The sequence below is a fragment of the Rana temporaria genome, chromosome 10, assembly GCF_905171775.1.
Source record: "Rana temporaria chromosome 10, aRanTem1.1, whole genome shotgun sequence".
Classification (NCBI taxonomy): Eukaryota; Metazoa; Chordata; class Amphibia; order Anura; family Ranidae; genus Rana; species Rana temporaria.
Genome location: NC_053498.1, coordinates 72,461,503 through 72,483,946, shown reverse-complemented (window position 1 = coordinate 72,483,946; position 22,444 = coordinate 72,461,503). Strand labels below are relative to the sequence as shown.

At 43.4% G+C, this 22,444-nt stretch overlaps 1 protein-coding gene across 2 annotated transcripts in view; it reads left to right on the top strand.

Annotated features, from left to right (window-relative positions):
• The window catches only part of TMPRSS4 (transmembrane serine protease 4), an 80,538-nt gene that overhangs the window by 31,827 nt on the left and 26,267 nt on the right, over positions 1 to 22,444 (top strand). For both annotated transcript variants that reach the window (XM_040325458.1, XM_040325457.1), the window contains exons 2-5: positions 6,035 to 6,083; positions 14,387 to 14,845; positions 17,900 to 18,052; positions 19,345 to 19,468. In XM_040325458.1, coding sequence (XP_040181392.1) covers positions 6,035 to 6,083; positions 14,387 to 14,845; positions 17,900 to 18,052; positions 19,345 to 19,468 — 785 coding nt within the window. The remainder of the gene's footprint in view (positions 1 to 6,034; positions 6,084 to 14,386; positions 14,846 to 17,899; positions 18,053 to 19,344; positions 19,469 to 22,444) is intronic.

Below are 22,444 nucleotides of genomic sequence, written 5' to 3'. Positions count from 1 at the left end.
AAATAACAGAAATGGACCTCAATAAGTACAATATTGCATACATTACAGAAACAACGATCTACAATATAGGATGAAATGGTAAAAACATACTTTTTAAGTTCTCTAAGGGGTGAAGGTGATAGATTGAGAAAAACATGTCTTGCTTCCTGCAGTATCTTCTCAAAGAATGGTGGCTACATCACTTCCTGTGAAGATTCTACCCATAGTTCCCTGCTTACTAACAACTTCCTTAACTACACATACAGTAAATCGAATAAGAAGAACAACTGCAGCAATACCAAAAAAGAACACTAGCTGTAGCCTGCACTCCACATATGATTGTCTTATGTAAATTACAAACCTTACATGTAATTTTAACAACACAGATAATCAACATAGACATCTGGTGGACAGAACAAGAAGTGTGTCGGAGGAGGTTAGGCAGACTGCTAAACTATACACAGGCATGCTCTGCATGTGTGGGGAGGGGGGTGTGTGCCTTTCCTCCAATCGGCTCTCTCACAGTGTCTAGCAGTAATCCCCGCCTAGGAAGGAGGAAGTGAAAAATCTACCAGAATGTGTACTTTCTAAACAGTATATAAAGGTGAAGAAAGCAGATGTATAAATGTAAAACTTTTTTTTTTTTTTTTATTATTTGTTTCATCCCTCCCGTATCATCCAAGACTGTTCACTTCACTGGGTATATAGAGGGTTAACATACACTTTAACAACTTGCCGCCCGCCCAACGTTAAACGACAGCTGGGTGGTTCGGCTCTCGTTCTGAGCGGGCGTCATATGACGTCCTCGGCTTCCCGGACCTCTAGGGGGGATCGCGTGTGCCTGCCGCGTCACTCTGGAGCCGATGCGCGTGTCCTTCGGCCGCGATGTCCACTGGTAACCGAGCAGGACCGTGGATCTGTGTGTGTAAACGCACAGATCCACGTTGTCAGGTGAGAGGAGACCGATGGTGTGTTCCCAGTACAGAGGAACAACGATCGGTCTCTTCCCCTTGTGAGTCCCCTCCCCCTACAGTTAGAATCACTCCCTAGGTAACACATTTAACCCCTTGATCGCCATCTAGTGTTAACCCCTTCCCTGCCAGTGACATTTATACAGTAATCTGTGCATTTTTATAGCACTGATCACTGTATAAATGTGAATGGTCCCAAAATAGTGTCAAAAGTGTCTGATATGTCTGCCGCAATATCGCAGTCATGATAAAATTCGCAGATCGCTGCCATTACTAGTAAAAATAAATAAAAAGAATGTCCTAAATCTATCCCCTATTTTGTAGACGCTATGGCCCGGATTCACGTACATCGGCGCATAGTTCATACTCATGTACATACTACCCCCCACCATACACTCTGCACCCCTCTCATGTACATACTACTCACCTATATACACTCCACACTCCTCTCATGTACATAATACCCACCGCCATACACTCCACACTCCTCATGTACATACTACCCCCACCATACACTCCGCGCCCCTCTCATGTACATAATACCCCCCACAATACACTCCGCACCCCTCTCATGTACATAATACGCCCCACAATACACTCCGCACCCCTCTCATGTACATAATACCCCCCACAATACACTCCACACCCCTCTCATGTACATACTACCCCCAACCATAGACTCCACACCCCTCTCATGTACATACTAAACCCTAGGGAGAGGGTGACCCGTGCCATACAGAAACATGTGTATGTGTGGCTAAATTATGCTACCTATTGGTGCATGGCTTTTTAGGGGTTTTTTTTTCTTTTTCTTTTTTTTACAGTTTTTTTTTTTTTTTTTTACAATCTTTTTATTTATTTTTTACATTTTTGGTGAGAGTCTTTGGGTTTCTTTGGTGAGATATCAGGGGTCTAAACAGACCCATGAAGTCTCACTTTTGAGACAGAGAAAAGAAAATGAGGAAACGGCAGAGAAAAGAAAATGAGGAAACGCATTCCCCAGTTCCTTTCTCTGTAGCCTCAGCTGGATCACTCTCATATCTGTATCACTCACGGAGTTCTTTTAGAAAAGGTAGGGTCTTTTCCCGGCCTTCATCCTGAAGACCCCCCCCAGCAGTCAGCGGGAGGGCAGAGGAGGGAAATCGGCAGCACTGTGGGGGGGGCACACCGTTATTTTTTATCGCTTATTTTTTCCCATTATGGTCGTGAGTGGGGCCTCATGTCTAAGTTTTGCCTAAGGCCTCGCAAAGCCTAGAGCCGCCTCTGCAGGGGCTGATTGGAGGCTTTGCATGCGATACAGATGTTGTAGTCCTTACCAATAACACATTAACTTCCTCTAGACCAGTGGTTCTCAACCTGGGGGTCGGGACCCCCTCGGTGGTCAAATGATGATTTGCCAGGGGTCACCAAATCCTGGGCTGTTCCTGAAGCCCGCACCACTCTCCCAGCCTTTCTGCAGCTGCCCAGCTGTGCTGTCTCTGGAGCCTGTGGCCACCCAGTTGGGCTGTTCCTGGAGCCCACAGCTGCCCACTCAGCCTCTTCCCAGCCGCCCATTCAGTTCACGGCATGGCTGGGGGGCAATGACTAGAGGTCCGCTGACTGGTGAGGATTGTCAGGTGGGTGGGACTGGAGGAGACACTATCTCCTGATTTTAGCATAGGTGCCACTGCTACGAGACACCACAAAGTGATTATGATTGCCATTAAAAGTCCCCACTACAGTTCTCAGATCAGCAGATGACCTTAATCAAGAGCACATAAGTTGGCTGATCAGAACTCCCCCCCCCCCCCCCCAGCACAACCCCTCATTCCCCCCCCCCCCCCCCCCAACCCAGGAGTAAGAGAAAGAATAAAAACAGAGAATACATGTAAGGGAGAGGAAAAGAGGGGGAGGAAGAAAGAAAAAAGGGAGACAAAGAATAAGAGAAAAAACAAGAAAGACAGCTAGAGAGAGGAATGGGGGAAAAAACAAGAAATTAGGATAGCGAGAGATAAAAGGTAAAGAAAGCAGAACAAAGAGAAAGAGTAGTACATCCTAAAATGTACCATATGAGGTTTAAATACTGTACGAGTGGAGGGGACTCAGGGAGTGCAAAATTTCGGTGGGTCAGGGGTGCAAATTACTTTTCTTGCTTCGGTTGCTGACAATGCACGCTACAAAAATTTTACTGTTAGGGGTCCCCACAACTTGGGAAATTGTATCAAGGGGTCACAGCACTAAAAGGTTGAGAACCACTGCTCTAGACAGTACTGTGTGTGTTAGAGCCATGTTCTGTATCTTCCTCTAGCTCAGTCCCCTTGTTGTGTTGCAAGCCCTGTTATTTTGCATGCACCCCTTTAAGACTTCAGACCAGGCAAAGAAAGGAAACATGCAAAAGAAAAAAGGGTGCAGTCTCATTAAATGGCCATCAACTCATTGAAAAAAAATGAAATAAACTTCCACAAATGAACATTTGATAAATACCATTTCATAACAAAAACTCATCAAAATGTGCAATTAAATTAATAGAAGTCAATAAAAAAAATACACTTAATAAAAAGCTATTAATGCAACACATCAAAAATGGGCAAAATAGTGAATCTAATTTAAAGAGGAACTTCAGTCTGCTCACATAATTTGTAATAAAAACATCTTTGCCATTCTGAAGCTTCCCTCCAACCACTTTGCATATTATTTTATACAGTTGTGCTCATAAGTTTACATACCCTGCTAGAATTTGATTTCTCATGGTTAGTGTTTGGCTGAAGACATTTATTAACAACTGTGTTTACTCTTTTTAAATCATAATCACAACAGAAACGACCCAAATAACCCTCAAAAGTTTACATACCCCAGTTCTTAATACCCTGCATTGCCCCCTTTAACATTAATGACAGCTTGAAGTCTTTTGTGGTATTTGTGGATGAGGCTCTTTATCTTCTCCGATGGTAAAGTTGCCCATTCCTCTTGGCAAAAAGCCTCCAGTTCCTGTAAGTTCTTGGGCTGTCTTGCATGAACTGCACGTTTGAGATCTCCCCAGAGTAGCTCAATGATATTGAGGTCAGGAGACTGAGATGGCCACTCCAGAACCTTCACTTTATTCTGCTGTAGCCAATGACAGGTCAACTTGGCCTTGTGTTTTGGATCATTGTCAAGTTGGAATGTCCAAGTATGTCCCATGCGCAGCTTCCTGGCTGATGAATGCAAATGTTCCTCCAGTATTTTTTGATGACATACTGCATTCATCTTGCCATCAATTTTGACTAAATTTCCTGTGCCTTTGTAGCTCACACATCCCCAAAACATCAGCGATCCACCTCCGTGTTTCACAGTAGGAATGGTGTACCTTTTATCATAGGCCTTGTTGACTTCTCTCCAAATGTAGCATTTATGTTGTGGCCAAAAAGCTAAATTTTGGTCTCGTCACTCCAATTGACTTTGTGCCAGAAGGTTTGAGGCTTGTCTCTGTGCCGTTTGGTGTATTGTAAGTGGGATACTTTGTGGCATTTGTGTAGTAATGGCTTTCTTCTGGCGACTCGACCGGGCCCATCTTTCTTCAAGTGCTTCCTTATTGTGTATCTTGAAACAGCCACACCACATGTTTTAAGAGAGTCCTGTATTTCACCTGAAGATATTTGTGGATTTTTCTTTGCACCTCAAACAATTTTCCTGGCAGTTGTGGCTGAAATTTTAGTTGGTCTACCTGACCGTGGTTTGGTTTCAACAGAACCCCTCATTTTCCACTTCTTGATTAGAGTTTGAACACTGCTGATTGACATTCTCAATTCCTTGGATATCTTTTTATATCCCTTTCCTGTTTTATACAGTTCAACTACCTTTTTCCGCAAATCCATTGAAAATTCTTTTGCTTTCCCCATGTCCCCAGAAATGTCAGTGCAGCACTGGATGAAAGATGCAAGGGTCTGTCCGAAGTCCAGAAACTCATTGACCTTTTACACACACACACACACACACACACACACACACACACACACACACACACACACACACACACACACACACACACTAATTACATTATCACTCCAAAATCCTATCTTAAAGTGGTTCTAAAGGCAGAATTTTTTTTTTTTTTCTTTAATGAATTCTTTGCATTAAAAATAACAAGCCTTCTGTATGCAGCTCCCGGCAGTGTGAACTGGCCCTGACTTTCCTCATTGGTCCCTCTGCTGTCAATCACATCCAGTAAGGAGCGAGGTGGGGCGAGCCACTTTCTTTGTGTCTATGGACGGTTCTAAACAAACAAAAAAATTCAGAAAATTTTGAAAAAAAAAAGCCAAAAATGTTGTCATATTTTAATATATATATATATATATATATATATATATATATATATATATATATATATATATATATATATATACATACATACATACATACATACATACATACATACATACATACATACATACATACATATATAATTTTTCTCCTTCACTGATGTGCGCTGATGAGGTGGCACTGATGGGCTCCATGGAGGAGGCACTGATGAGGCTGCACTGATGGTTGGCTCTGATGGGCACTTATAGGTGGCACTAATAGACACTGAGGCAACATTGGTGGGCATTGATCAGGAGGCACTGATGAGGCTGCACTGGTGGGTGGCACTGTTAGGCAGCACTGATAAGTGACCCTGATAAGTGGCACTGATTGACAGCTGATTGGTGGGCACTAATAGGTGTCACTGGCAGGCACTGATTTAGCAGTACAGATGGATGGCACTGGTGGGCACTGATTGGCATGCGCGCGGGAGACTTCATTCCAGCAAGGTCCGGCGGCTGCTGGGCCTTTAGCCGAGGATCCCTGCTGCGCATGCGCCACTGCAACCAGCAGCGCATCGCGAGGGGAATATCTCCTAAACCGTACAGCCTTTTTATAGGCTTACCTGTAGGTAAAAGTGGTAGTAAAGACTTTACTACCACTTTAATCCTGTACAATCACTTTAAGCCCTGTGAACATATCTAAATCAGAAGACTTTCTTCTTTCATCTGTCTCTCCACATAGAATTGTTAATTGATCACAGATAATCTGCGACCATATGGGTAGCTGTAGGTATTTTCTCACCTATTCTTGTATTGTCTTCACAGAATCCGGCAGAGGAAGAAGTAAACAGTGCGTCTCCACTGAACACAGCAGGTAAGATCAGCCAACCCTAATTATTAAACCAATGGCACAAACCTCAAAGCTCCTTCTGTGTTGAGCAAGGGTGTGAAATTCTGTACTTATGTTCTGGTTTAATACAATGGGCTATTCATATTTCATTTGTTCATTGCCCTGCAGCATATTGTACTAACATGCTTTGTGGCACAGAGAGAATTTGCACTGAAATCATTTTGTGTCACGTGTACCAATGTCTCATGTCAGTACTATTCAATGTAAATTAGATGTTTTTAGTCATTTAAATATCATCATTATTGTGAAGTCATTGCTGATAAGCAGTGTTGTCAGCCCTGTGTGTGTGTGTTTTCCATTCGGGACTTCATACAGCCCCTTCCTTCTTTCCTAATGCCTTGGAGGTGAGGAGAGATGGAGGGGCAGGGCTTCTGTTAGAAATCATGGGGCCCCATACTGCTTACCCGACAGACATTTTTTAAATTTCTGCTATAAAACTTTCTAATTTTATTTACATTTCTTCATAAATCTAGGCCAATATGTATTCTGCTACATGTTTTTGTAAAAATAAAATCCCAATAAGTGTATATTGATTGGTTTAGGCAAACGTTCTAGCGTCGACAAACTATGGGATATATTTATCAAATTTTTATAAATTAATATTTTTATACTAGTAATGGCGATTATTAACGACTTATAGCGGTATTGTGGTATTACGGCAAATAATTGAACACTAACTGACACTCTTCACACTTTGTGGGAACCAGTAACACCAATACAATGATCAGTGCTAAAAATATGCACTGTCACTGTACCAATAACACTGGATGGGAAGGGGTTAAACATTTAGGGCGATCAAAGGGTTAACTGTGTGCCTAGCCAGTGTTTTTGTGTGCTGCTTTCACTAGGGGAAGAGATGGATTTTGTCTCTGCTTTGCAGGAACATAGAAACCACCCCCTCCCTCCCGGTAGAAGGGAGATCTGCCTTGTTTACATAGGCAGATCCCGGTTCTGTGTGGTTTATCGACGATCAGTGGGTGCCAGAGGACATTGAGTGCCTAGCACCCGCAGATCGGTTTCTGCTGTAAATGATGGCAGAAGCGGCGTACGCACGCCCCCCCCCCCTGGCGGAAGTACAGGATCACATGTCAGAGCTGCCGCCATGTAGCAGTAAACCTGGTAGGGCGGTCAGAAAGTGGTTAATCTGTAAATTTATGATTAAATATGTTGCGCTATCACAAATCAGAAATTTGTAAAGAGTGCATAAATCATATGACTCAGGAAGTCCACTGTGTGTACAAACTCTTCACAGTAAATGTGCACCAGCCACCTTATACAAATAAAACGGCTTGCCAAACCTTTGGACCCCACGTCTCAGCACTTTGGAATGATAGATCCCGCCTGAATGGATGGCTCCAGCTTCCTCTCAGGCCCCGTACACACGACCGAGGAACTCGACATGCCAAACACATCGAGTTCCTCGTCGAGTTCAGTGTGGAAGCCACCGAGGAACTCGGCGGGACGACTTTTCCCATTGACTAACGAGAAAATAGAGAACATGTTCTCTTTTCAGCCCGACGAGTTCCTCGTTGGCTTCCTCGATGAAAAGTGTACACACGACCGAGTTTCTCACCAGAATCCAGCTCCGACCGAGTTTCTGGCTGAATTCTGCCGAGAAACTCGGTCGTGTGTACGGGGCCTCACAGTTGAATGTGCCTCAAGCCTATCACATTTCAGAACAACATTCCCCACACAGCCACTGGATCGCTTTACATAAACTTGCCTCAGCAACATTAACACATCGCCAGAAAGAAGCAAGGAAATCAACATGGGTTAAATACAATTAAACCAATTTATTAATAAAATTCATAGGTACTACTCCCAAACAAAACAATATCAAAGAGCATATGACACAGCTAGACGGACATGCTGATGTCACTGCTGAGCTCTGCCCTAAGTATGTTTCGTCCAATGGGATGCCTGCCAGGGTTAACAGAGCCAAGCCAGCGGCTATTTAATATGACATCCCTTGTGATGTCATATACCAGGCTATTTAATGTGTCTCAGACTGCCAAAATATGAAAAAAACACACACTGGAATGTTCGATAATGGAAAAGTACCAAATTCTTTTTTACTGATGTGACTTGCATGTATTTACATACATGCTCTCTTTCCTATTTTGGTTGTTGTATTAAATCTGAGGCCCCGTACACACGTCCGAGAAACTCGACGGGCAAAACACATCGCTTTCCTCGTCGAGTTCCTTGTGAAGCCGCCGAGGATCTCGGCGAGCCAAAATTTCCCATTGACCAACAAGGAAATAGAGAACATGTTTTCCTCAGCGAAAAGTGTACACACGACCAGTTTTCTCGGCAGAATACGGCTCCCATCGAGTTTCTTGCTGAATTCGTGTGTACGGGGCCTAAGGAAATGTAGATTAGAAAAGTGAGCAAACATTCTGCCTTTTTTCTTATCATTGGTTGAAATAAGATAATCATATTGGAAACGTGTTTTCAATAAACCGTCTATCTGACTTCTCACACATTGATAAGATTATTTATATTAGGCAGGCTTATTTCTTTAGGTGTATACAACATTTAAAAGATTGTACTTTTTATTTATTTAAATATGGCAAAAGTAGATGCAGTATTTTAGTATTCTGACCCAAGGTTTGTGTGTTGCATATATTGATTATGCATAGGGAATTTATCATGGCAGCTGATCTTATGACTAGTCTTATGACTGTGTTACATCGGCATTCTGTATGTATATGATGCTTTCTATCCCTCAAAGTGTTACTAAACCCAAGAGCCTGCATTCACTATGTCTGGTCTCCCACAGTACACATAACATGCAAATGCAATAGTTTCAGTAAATATAAACTGCTAAATACCTTTTCTCATCAGCAGTATATAGAACAAACTTATGACTTCTATTAGTGTCTGGTTAAAGCCTGTAGTAGGAGTTTTCATTCTACTCTGACTATCCTATCATGCTGCAGGACCCCTGACCAGGGCTGATCCTAGGCAGGGTGCACAGGGTGCATTGCACCCAGGCGCCTGCAGATTTGGGGGCGCCGAACATCTAAAGACTCTCTAACAGAAGCCCTCTCTGTGTCCATCACAGAGGCCTCCCTCCAGGTCCCAATAAAGTACTCTGCTTCTCTTCCTGTATTTTGTTTATTGTTAAGAGATCATGTAAGGATCCCAGGGTAATGAAGACTTTGTGGGGGAGCATCTCTTTGGTTGAGTCATTGCCATAGAAACATTTGTAAAGGGGAGGAGTTAGTAAAATGACGACGCCCATGTGGGGGCGTCAGAAATATTTCTGCACCCAGGCGCCTCTGACCCTAGGATCGGCCCTGCCCCTGACCCGATCATACACTCCCCCCCCCCCCCCTCCCCCCCAAAAAAACTCTCTGGCAAAACGCACCAAACTGAGCATGTGCAGCTTGTCCCCTATGATCTGTTCTATCAGGAGATGGGTTGGAGACAGTGGAAGAATGGGAGGATCAGTAAAGACAGAATCAAACAGCCTTTTTTCTGCAGAGGATTAACCCCTTAGATTCCACAATGACTATACCAGCATGCTTTGCTGCATATGCACACTGATTTTACTGCTGTGGGTTTTGTAACACTTTAAAAGTATGGGTTCACAAAAAACAAACATGCATGTACATACCCATCTAGATGGCTGATCCCACCCCCCCCCCCCCCCCCAACTGGCTATACACGAATATCAAAAAATTGGTCAAAAGTACACCTACACAGGATGTACTGTGGGTGTCTAAGGACGCGCAATGCCACGTCCCAAAAATACTGAATTACATTTTGTAGGCATCACTTGTAAAAATTCACAAGTATATTTATTAGCAACTTCAATACAAAAAGTTAAAAAAGAGAAGGGGAACAAAACACGACATTTAAAAAAAACCTGAAGTAGAGACTACAGTAGCAACAAATTGTTCCAATAAAGGTCCAGAATTATCATCACATGTTACAACGGGCACGCGAGACCATAATACATGATACAAACATGGTTAGCTCGACATGTTTTGCGAATAGTCGCTTCTTCAGGAGCTAATAGAGAATCGTATTTGGTAATACGACGTGGTTGAAGGTAATATCAACAAATAATAATTGGGTGGTCTACCACTGCAACCTCAAGATGCACCTTATTCCATATGTAACTGAGAGAGTTCTGTCTATAGACCAAGCGTAATATGCAAGGCAACAATAATAGAATCAGGGAGTTTTAGCCATTTAAAACCATAAAGGAATGCCAGAAGTCTTTAAAGATAGGCCTGGTGTTCGGCATATGAATAGACAGGTTGCAAAGCAGGCAGTGTCTGTAAAAGAACACCACTCGTGATAAGGGCTAAAAGAACGTCCGGGTAAGGAGGTCCGCAGATGATGTTGCTGCTTCTACTACAGTTTTTTTAAAATTTTGTGTTTTGTTCCCATTCTCTTTTTTTACTTTTTGTATTAAAGTTGCTAATAAATATACTTGTGAATTTTTAAAATTGATGCCTACAAAGTCAATTTTCTTGCTCCTGCAACATTTGGCTTTACACGAAGAATGGAGCAATCAGGCTGCTGAATGCTCAGTTCTTGTTCTTCAGGGAGCAGACTGATGAGAGGCTGAGCCAGCTGCCAATCGGGCATCTGGGCGGATCCCAACAATATTGTCAAGAGCCCTACATAGGCTGGACCAGATCGGTGATGTCAGACGACAGTGGGCTTTAGCCCATTGTTGGTGGAATCTTCTCCTTTTAATAACATTTTCTCCCCTCCCTAATGGTGTTGGTTGGGACTCCTTTTTATTAAAGCCGGACTTCACCCAAAAAAAATGTTTTAACATTACAGGAGTTGCCGAAAGAAGCCGGACTGCGAGTCGGCTGTATACAGCCTAATGTCATTATGTCAACTCGCCTGAATGTAATGTTAAAAAAAATTTTTGGGGTGAACCCCCACATTGATAAACTATCAGATCCACCCGAGACTCTCATAGTGTGCCTAGTACAGTGATGGCGAACCTTGGCACCCTAGATGTTTTGCAACTACATTTTCCATGATGCTCATGCACTCTGCAGTGTAGTTGAGCATCATGGGAAATGTAGTTCCAAAACATCTGGGGTGCCAAGGTTCGCCATCACTGGCCTAGTACAAACCATTAGAAATCGGAGGAAAATACCGTGATTGTCCGATCTATTTGTTCACAGCTTTCAAGAACTGATCATGACAGTTCATGCAAAATTATCTGAAGGGACAAGCATTAAAAAGGTTTTCGTAAGACAAAACAAACTATTTTTGTTTAATCAGCACAGTATTTGTCCGTAAGAAATGTAGTGAATACTGTGCATACTCGGAAATAAAAAAATACATTCCAATACAATACATTACATGGTTGCTGTAAGTCTTAAGAGAATTTTCGCAACTCTAGTGACATATCGAAAATGGGAGACTGATGATCATTTCTCCAATATTCTCATTGTGTGTACCAGGCTTTATAGTAGACCATCAAGATCTATTCTGCTGAGCTTCAACACTGTTTCAACTTAAAGTAATATAAAAAAAATCTACAAACTCTTTTTTTAATCGCCCTTTTTCCTTTTTTTTTCTTACATTTTTTTTTAATTAAAATTAGACTATGGAAAAAAATCAAAAATGCATATTAAATACAGTCTCTCAATAGCAATAACATAGCAGTTTTTTTGTTTTTATTAGTCCTGCCTGTTACATAATTACCTGCTTACCTGCCAGTAGGTTCATTATTTTTCAGCTCTCCTTATTAAGATGACCGCAGTGTTATCTCATTGACAAAGCAGTTTTAACATGAACTTCAAAGTAATATTAAACCCTGAGCATTTTTTTGGTTAACACATTGAGCACAATAAAGTAAACATTTCCCAGTAAACCATCTGTTAAAATTCTTGCCCCAGAACTTGCAGTTTACAACCTTCAATGTTGTTGGCTCCTCCTCTCTCAGTGCTTTTTCCCTGAACTTCCAATCTTCACAGAAAAGGGTTAACAATGGACATTGCCGTGCAGGAGCCACATTACTTCCAATCCAAGCCAATTCTGGCATTCCTCTCCTACATGTGAAAAAACATAATTTTTGCTAGAAAACTACTTTGTCGTTTTGGGTAGAGGCCCTAGAGAATAAAATAGTGGGCATTGCTTATTTTTATGCCACACGATATTTGCACAGCGGTTTTTCAAATGAAATTTGTTTGCGGGAAAAAAACACTTTAATTTTAAAGCACGAAAACACAATCTAATATGCAACTGCAATAGAATATGATGTAACTTTGTGTAAATACAAGTAATGAACAACATTCCTTGTGATGGCATAGGCCATGAGAGGTCTTTTTTTCATGGAGAAATCTGGGGTCTATTAGACCCAGATCTCTTCTCCTAGCCTTCAAAGCATCTCCTCAAACTAGGATTGGTTTGAGGAGATGCTTTCACAAGCCAATAATGGCTTGTTTACTACCGGTTTCTGAAGTAGGAGGAACATCAGGTCCTCTCACTGTGTCCCAAGAAGCAGATGCCGCTGGTCTCATCCTTACCCGGATCCCTGATTGAACAGGAGAGCAAAGTACAGGCGGCAGCAGGATGGGTGGGCACCCCCTTCCACCATCTGTAGAATGAAGCGATTGGCTAAGAAGTGGTTAAAACAGGAAACCTGGGAAAGGCGGTTGGGGGGCAGCAGATGGGCCTGACCATGGACCCCCCCCCCCCCGCACTGCGCACCCTCCCCCCATTGCCAGCTCACTTACTCTGTGCTCACAGGTGGAGATGGCGACGGCTTGTATCCTTCGTGTCCCTGCTCCCTGAGTCTCCTTCCTTCCTCCTTGGTGGCCCATAGGATGGCCTGTTCTTTCGGCCAATTGGGAAATGGGTCAATCCATTTCTTGTTTGGCCGGGAGGACATTCAGCGTGAAAATAGTGAATATTAATTTGCTATTGTCACACAACTGGGTGGGCAAGAAGTTTAGTGCTCTGCGCCACACGACCACCCTTTTTTGAAGCCTATTGGAGCCCCTGGCTTTAATAAAAAAAAAACAGCTCCTTGGAATCCATGCATCCGGCACCCTGTATGTAGATAGGGGGGGGGCAGCACCCGTGTGCCCCGAATGGACGGGCCGTCACTGTTTTGTAACAACTCTATTCTATTTGCTTGGTCTTTCACAGGAAGAGAAAAACTGGCTATAATGACAGAATCATTAAAGTATAACAAAAGGCAAAACTTTTTTTCTTAAGTTTTGGATAGAGTGCGGAGGGATTAGAATGCTTGTCAGTTTTTATTGATGTCTGTGTCTCCATTAGGGGGATTCATCTTCTCTATTTGCCCTGTTTACCATTATCATTGAAAGGGAAGATAGAAAAAAAGTAATAGAGGGGAGATCTTTCACTAGGGTCACTAGTTTTGGTGATTTGGGGGTCGCCAAGGGATTCCCTTAAGCTGGTCATACATTATACAATTTTCCTTGTTAAATTTTCTTTAGATTTACCTTAACTGTGTAATGCAAGTGCCTGCCTGATTTCATACAAATTGAAAATGTTTAGGTTTGACCTCATATTATATGGTTTCGGTAAATCTAAAGGAAAATGTATACAAGAATTACACAGATTACATTACACAGATGGTGAAAATTAATCTGTCAGGGGTTATAACCCTCTATTGCTCTATCCAAAATTGGGGAAAAAAAGTGTCTATAGTGTGTATGTGTGTTTTTTTTTTTCTTTTTCAGATTCATACTTACCTTTGTGGATGGAGCATTAGACCAATGTTGCAGTTGTCCTCCGCCGTCTCTGCACTGAGAACCGAGCCAATGAACATCGCCGATGGCTCGGTTTTCACAGATCCCCAAGAGGAGAGCTGCTGACTGTCAGTCAGCGTCTCTCCTCTCTGCTTCTCCATGCTCATTGGAGCGCTGAGCTGTGGAGGGGCGGGGAGTGGCCGTCTCAGCGGCTCGCTGAGCCTGCCATCAATTTAGGGCAGCTGGCTGATCAGGACTTTGGAAGTCAGGATGATGCGCTGCCTCGACTGATGGCAGTGATGTCAGCAGAGAGCGGACTACAGGGCGCTTTCCGCTGCCAACGGGTCACAGGAGTACAAAAGGTATTGCACTCCTGTGACCCTTAGGAGAAGCCCAGCCTAAAAAGCTCAGGCTGGACGTCTCCTTTAAGCAATAGATCTGATACATTGGTGAAAAACTAAGACTGCTTTGTTAATGCTATTGAAAGACTGTTGTATGTCCTTTTTACTGTTTGATCTATCTTTCTCAGTTTTTTTTAGTCATTGCACATTGTTATTTCAGGTACCACTGAAGCCACAGGAAATATACGTCAACCAGCAAGAATATCACAACCTGCTGCCAACCCTGCTAGGACTACTAATACTACAACTCCAGGACCCAATCGTGTCCCTCCAGAACCTGCTAGTGTTCCAGCAGCTGCTAACAGACCACCTGCCCCTAGGCCCGCGGGTCCTCCTAGGAATCCTGGTCCTGTTCGAGGTCCCCCTGGTCCTGGTCGAGGTCCCCCTGGTCCTGGTCGAGGTCCCCCTGGTCCTGTTCGAGGTCCCCCTGGTCCTGTTCGAGGTCCCCCTGGTCCTGGTCGAGGTCCTCCTGGTCCTGTTCGAGGTCATCCAAGACCTGGTGCTAGACCACCTCATGTACTTTACAAGCCTGCAAAAATATCAACTCTCAGGAGATATTGTGTTCCTGTTACAACAGCTGCTCTGGTGGTGGCTTCACTTGTGGTCATAGCTATACTGAGTAAGTACAGAAATACATAATTTTTATGGGTGGCACTCTAATATATATACCTGTCACAAATGTTTCCTATTATTAGTGTAGCTGCTTTTCTAATACTTGTGATGTAACATTGTTTTCAATATAAGTTTTATAACTTGGCAAAACTTTTTACTTAAGCAGGCAATACATAGCTAAAACTAGCAATTGGCCATACTTTGAGCATTTGATGGCTCTTTTGGCACCACTTGTCTTGACAAACTTCGAAAAATCTAGTAGCTGTGTATAAAGATGTTGGCTGAACAATGATTGCATCCAAACAGATACATTCATTGTCTGTATACTGCTATAGCTGTACATCTGTTTGGTATGGATGGGGGAATCAAGTGATATCTTTCCTTCAGCCTACAGGACTGTAGAAGAAAAATATAATTCTAAGTATATTGGGCTTTTATGGCTGGCCTTAGTCTTGGATGGAGTGAGTAAGAGTGCCAATTGCTGCACTGCTATCAATCCGTCCAGCCTAGCCAATCAACGACCAGGCTGGTAACCGAAGAGGATCACGAGGACGCTTGCGGGACTTTCGAGGGGTGAGGTAAGTAGAATGGGGGTTCAGGGGGGGCGGTACCGTTGGATGTTTTTTCACCTTAATGCATAGGATGCATCAAGGTGAAAAAACATTTACCTTTACAACCCCTTTAAGATAGGAAGCCCACTGGATGAAGATTTAGTTGAAATGATGGACAGCACACTTTGTGTATTCATTGGCTGAGCAGGTAGTGACACCACCCCCTGCTGCCCGCTCAGCCAATGGGTAGCCAATGCTCATAAGTCCCTCCCTCCTGACATCACACAGGAATTCCGAGTCTCGGCATGTTATTGTACAATTTGGGCAGGCTGGAAACACATGTATTATATAATGGGATGATATGTAATCACTTTCCCTGCCAGGCCATCCTGCCTACCAGCAGCATGGAGAAGACAGGATTGTGTGTTGCAGTGCGGCACCCGCAGCTGAAAGGCTACTGTACACTAGCCTACCTGCTGTGACATTAATGGACGCTCTGGAGGGGGGGTTGGAGCTGCGATGGAGGGTAAGAAAACCAGCGGCCGTGGCTGTGCTCTAGTTGGCCTGCTTCTTCTAGCAGCTGCACCGGCCCTACCCGTCAATGTCTTTTGTTGTGGATTTCCCTCACTTCCTTTTGGTGAACTATGGTCAGCAGGATAGGAACTACAGGCAGTCCCCCAGGTTACAAACAAGATAGGGTCTGTAGGTTTTTTCTTAAAGGAACACTAAAGGCAGAATTTTTTTTTTTTTTTTTAAATAACAAACATGTTATACTTACCTCCACTGTGCAGCTAGTTTTGCACAGAGTGTCCCCGAATCCGGTCTTCTGGGGTCCCTCGGCGGCTGTCTCGGCTCCTCCTCGCAAAAGCTTTCCACCTTCATGCGAGCGAGCGAGCGCGCTCCTGTGATACAGCGGCGGGCATAGCCGCCGACTTTATCACTCGGCCCCCGCCCCCGGCGCGCCGCGTCATCCGCTTTGATTGACAGCAGTGCCAGCCAATGGCTGCGCTGCTATCGATCCGTCCAGCCTAGCCAATCAACGGCCAGGCTGGGAATCGAAGAGGATCACATAGACGCGCGCGGGACTTTCGAGGGGTCAGGTAAGTAAAACGGGGGTTCGGGGGGATGCATTAAGGTGAAAAAACATTTACCTTTACAACCCCTTTAAGTTGAATTTGAATGCAAGTTGAAACCAATGCAAGTTAAGCCAAAAAAACAATTTTTAAGCTTTTTGGATTGCATAGGGCAGGGATCCTCAAATTACGGCCCTCCAGCTGTTACGGAACTACACATCCCATGAGGCATTGTAAAACTCCGACATTCACAGACATGACTAGGCATGATGGGAATTGTAGTTCCTGAACAACTGGAAGGCCATAGTTTGAAGACCCATGGCATGGGGAATGGTTAACCCCACTGTAATGTGTGTTTTGCTGGCTAAGTCCATGTTCAGAAGATTTCATCTCACTTTCTGTCCCTATGACAATTGGATTTTGAGGAGTGGTGGAAACAAGGAAAGGTGAAATAGCTTCAGTGGAGACAGTTTTTTCCCATGATAACCATCGCAGGAGTGAATTTCCCTTCTCAGGCCCCGTACACACGGCCGAGGAACTCGACTTGCCAAACACATCGAGTTCCTCGGCGAGTTCAGCCCTGAAGCCGCCGAGGAGCTCGGCGGGCCGAGTTCTCCCATAGAACAACGAGAAAATAGAGAACATGTTCTCTATTTTCTCGACGAGTTCCTCGGCGGCTCCATCGGGCCGAAAGTGTACACACGACAGAGTTTCTCGGCAGAATCCGGCTCTGACCGAGTTTCTCGCTGAATTCTGCCGAGAAACTCTGTCGTGTGTACGAGGCCTCAGAAGTAGATTTCCTCTCACTTCCTGTTGTCTCCCTCAGTTTGTAAGTAGGAGTCGTTTTGTAAGTTGGATGTTTGTAACCCGGGGACCGCCTGTCTAGGTAAAGGTCTCTAACAGAGCTCCAGATAGCAGTAAATATCTGACAGGAGTTCCAATCCTTCCCCACTCAAACAGTTCATATACATTTTAAAACAACCCTGTCATGCAGGAAAATAAAAAAAATCAACATGGACTTGAATAGTGAAGACACCAACCAAGACTGCTAAGAAGTTGGGAATTTTTATTTCTGCATGTGACCACACTGGGGAAATTGTACCTCAGTTTCTCTCCCTGTGATGCCCTTACCAGAAGTTTTGGGTGTGGTAGTCACCGAAATAAGAAAACATGAATGGCCATAAAAACATTCTCAAAGTTCTCACTTTATTTCAATCTCTTAAAATTAGTTTTTATCTTTGTTTCTGCTGGAGAGATTTCCCATCACTTCCTATCCTAACAGGAAGTATACAGAAATCTCCCTAGTTGTGACAGACAGCAATAAAAATTGTGTAGTGCAGCTTAATTTTAAAATATCACACCTTTTCCAGTGTTACTCAAACACACCCACACATAAAAAAAATAAAGTTACATTGTTATTTTCACATTTTCTTTCAGTTAAAGTGGTGCTTGATAATTACTACTTCTTCTGCCTGAAGTCATTTAAATTTATTCCTTTGGACAAATGGTGTGATGGCAAGGAGGACTGTGCTAATGGCGAAGATGAATTGCAATGTGTGCAGCGAGTAGACTTCAGCAACACCACCATTGGTAAGTATTACTTTCTATGATTGGTGGAAGTGAAGGGGCAGATCCACGTACCTTCGCGTAATAATCCGCTGGGCGCAACGTATCTAAGATACACTACGCCACCGTAACTTATTTATTTTGTTTCGAATCCTCAAAGAATTTGTGCCGTAAGTTACGGCGGCGTAGTGTATCTTTGGCGGCGTAATGGCGCTCTATTCAAAACAACGTTTTTTTTTTTAACGGCACATGCGCCGTCCGTGGGGGTATCCCAGTGCGCATGCTCGAAATTAACCCGGAACAAGCCAATGCTCACGACGGTGACGTCATTCTACGCAAATCCCTATTCGCGAACGACTTACGCAAACAACGTAAAAAATTCAAAATGCGAGGCGGGAACGATGGCCATACTTAAAGGATCACTAAAGGAAAAAAAATGTTTTGCTGAAATGACTGTTTACAGGGTATAGAGACATAAAAGTTAACTGATTCCTTTTAAAAATGATTAAAAATAGATTAAATTCAATCGTATAATGTGCCTGTAGTTTCACTTTCGTTTTTAAACTGGTTTCATGTTTCTGTGAAGTAAAGAGACCCACAGAACAAAAACAAACAAACAAATCCAGGGCAGTGTTTTGTTTTTAAAATGAATCTGATTGGTTCTGAGGAGTTTTAGACACACAGCTTAGACCAAAGTGAAAAGCTGCCATGAGATTTTTCATAAGGAGCCAGACAAGCAGGAAGTGTGGAGATCAGAGCAGAATTGACATGAAACCAGTACTGCAGTAAGGTAAAGGAAGCTATTTAGCTAAAAAAAAAAATTCCTTTAGTGATCCTTTAACATTGAGTATGCCAACATATAGCAGGTTTAACTATACGCCGGAAAAAGCCAAATGCAAACGATGTAAAAAAATTTGCCGGCCGGACGTGCGTTCGTGGATCGCCGTAACTAGCTAATTTGCATTCTCGACGCGGAATTCTACGGAAACGCCGCCTAGCGGCTGCCGAAAAATTGCAGCTTAGATCCGACGGCGTACGCCTGTCGGATCGAGCCGAGATGCCGTCGTATCTTGTTTTGAAGATACAAAACAAAGATACGACTCGCAAAATTTGAAATTACGGGGCGTATCAAGAGATACGCCGGCGTAATACTTTTGTGGATCTGCCCCGAAATGTGCACCTTGTAAGTCCAAAACTGAAAAGGTTTTGACAAGGTAATTACAGTTTTAATTCTTTGACTTACATGGTGCAATATTTTGTTAACAATGAATGATTCTGTTTTTCAACACAACATATTCTCTCTTCTTTTTTTACAGTCAGGCTTACAAATGACTCCATCCTACAAATCTTGACAGCCTCAGGATCTTGGAGCTATGTATGCAGTGATGGTTTTGACGCAAACAGTGCAAAATCTGTATGTGCAGAGATTGGATTTTCCAGGTATTTTGGTTACAATCTTTTTTTTGAGAATGAGTTAACCTGGCAAGCAAATCTTTCATATATGAACCAACATAGAATTAAATTATTTTTTCATGCAATTTAGAGTAGTTAAAAAAGTGTGAAATAAATGGGCAGGGTTGTGAACGCCTAGCTACTTATTTGAATTGAGAAAGATGTTTCCAGAACATAAGGCCCCATGCACACGAGGAGCAAATGCAAACACATGTAAACTCAAGTTTTCAAAGGCAAAAACCGGCGTTTAAAACGCCTGTTTTTGCAGCGAATTTCGCAGCGTTTTGCCGCGTTTGCAGCTATCAGCGTTCATAACAAAGACATTGTAGACCCTCCCAAAACTTTGAAACGCAAAAACGTTTGCGTCTGAACCCAAAATTTTGTGTCTGAAAAAACGAGCCTAAACCCAACTGCTTTAAAACGCAAAAAAACGTGAATGTGTGCATGGACACATAGGATAACATTAAATGTGTTCAGGGGCAGTTGAAAAAAATGCCCAAATGCCTCTGAACTTGAGTTTACCAGCGTCTCGTGTGCATGGCCCTAAGACATTCAGAAAAAAGGGCCTCTTGGCAGGTGGGCCCTGGTGCACTGCTGTGATTATAGTTCCTTTATTTTCTTTTTTTTCATTTTAGAAGTAGACAGAATATCCTCTACAGACTGCAAGAAGAGTCAGAGAACACATTGATGGCCTCCAAAATGTAGCATGTAAAAGGAGTCAGGAGAACCACACGTGCTTCTAAAATCTAGTTAGTTGACCACAACTGTTCCAATACTTTCTGCTGTCATAAATCACAAAATAGCTTGAGATACAGGATTTCATGAATTCTAAAACATTTGGGCTATACTGCTGTCTACAGGAAGTTGAAACACTGGCCAACAGAATAAAAACCATTGAAAACCAGCCCTGTATAATCCCTCCTTTACCCATCGTCCTCGGGTGTGTGAGTAAGCAGTACAGAGGGGCAGGACCTTTTGTCTCTCTATGGGCTTCAAGAAAAGATTGTATGCAAAAAAAAAATCAAATTTTCCTTAGCCACTGAGGGGACACAGGAATTCCAAAACAGTTAGGACATTCTCAGGGAAATGGCCGTAGAAGAAGTACAGGCAATCTTGCCAGTAGAAGAAATGGGGGCCATAGGCACATCATATGACAGGTAGATCCTCCTGCTGGCCTATTGTCAGGGAAATGGCCATAGAAGAAGTACTGGCAATCTTGCCAGTAGAAGAAATGGGCGCCATAGGCACATCATGTGATAGGTAGATCCTCCTGCTGGCCTATAAAAGGCTGTCACTGTCTGATCCAAATTGCTGGATTGTCGTCAGCCTTCCTGGGTTCCTGAGTCTCTGTACTACTGCTGTTTGGATTTCCTGTTGTGACCCGGCTTGTTCCTGACCTGTCTGATCCGCTCTCCTGGTTTGACCCCCTGGCTTGCTTTACTGACTTGTTACCTTCTCCAGCACCTGATCCCGGCTTGTTTCACAGACTTTGCTTCAGTTATCTGTTCCTGCCTGTTTTCCAACACCAGACCTTTGGCTTGTCTCCGTTCCTGCAACCTGCATCTCCTGCCTGGATCCACAGTATTTGATCCCCAGCCGGCTTCCACTGTTGCTCCTTGTGCACACCTTGCCAAGTGTTACCGAGGACTCCTAGAGACTGCAGCCCAGCGGTGATTCCTGTATTCTCCAGTATTCTTCAGGCACTCACCAGCTCTTCTCTCCTGGATCCATCTGGCAACATGTGCTTCTTTGGGCACTACACCCTCTGTACCCAACCTCAGAGGTGTACTGCACTCAGCCGCAAGGGGAGCCCTCTCGGCATTTCGGCCTCCAACCAGGTACGTGACAGACATCCAAAAGCAGCCCAACTGGGGGTTGGAAAATGCCACTAAAAAAAGGGGCAATGCAAGACAACTGGCAAGGGGAACTGCCATGACCAGTGGGAGAAAACTGAGGATCAACCTGGTGTTCCAGACCAGTAATACTGGAGGACTATCCAAACATCCACCCGAAATCGATGGAAAACGCACTACTTGAAGAGGAAGAAACCTAGATAAATACCGAAATGTGGTCAAAGAAAAAAAATTACCGGGCCAAAAGCCAGAAAAACATCTGTAAGAAGAAGTAGGAAGGACAACTATGTCCAAAATGTAGACCAGACAGTTACTGCAGAGGGCTCAAGCCTAGCATTTCTAATCCTTGACTTCAGAGAAATAAAAGGCTGCAAGAACAAAAGAGGTTGCCTGTTTTGAGACCGCTATGAGCATGACATTCCTCACAGCATAACATAAAGGTTAGAAGGGAATAACCCATAAGGCTCTTAAAAACTGAATGGTACTAATTCTGAATCTGCCTAGTTGAGATGTTAGGGTGACGGCACTCGCACTGATGGAAGGCAGAGGTGAGAGTATATCGAAACCCAGACTGGTGTACAAGAACACCAGGATTAAGCAGAAGAGAAGGGGCCCTTTCAACTTGACACCCCAAGATGTTCCTTTAACGTAATAGACCATACTGTAAACCTGACTTACCAGTTACCAACAGTATGATTCCAGCATCAAATATGCTACCCCTGAGGGGAGTAGCATTTTGCATCATCTACAGATTCAAGTGCCGCTATTAGGACTGATTGGGGATAAGAGAGAGGACGCAATTAAAGGAGGCTTCCTTAGAAGACTGTAGCTTGGCTGCAGAAGGAAAACCTGGTGAACAGAGCCCATGAAGACCTCAAGACTTGCACTATCCTTCATAGGAGAATTCTGCAGTCCCAGCGAGTCCTGTCTGCCATACTTCCAGGGGAATACAAGACTCCCTAGTGATAGATACTTCCCGCCAAGCAGGAAAAGATGGGTATTCAAGCGCTGAACTCATTCAGTGCGATGCATTGTTTACTTTTTTTTTACTTAAGTTTCGCACATTGCGATTTTTATGCAAAACACTGCAGCCACCTCAACACAGTATAGG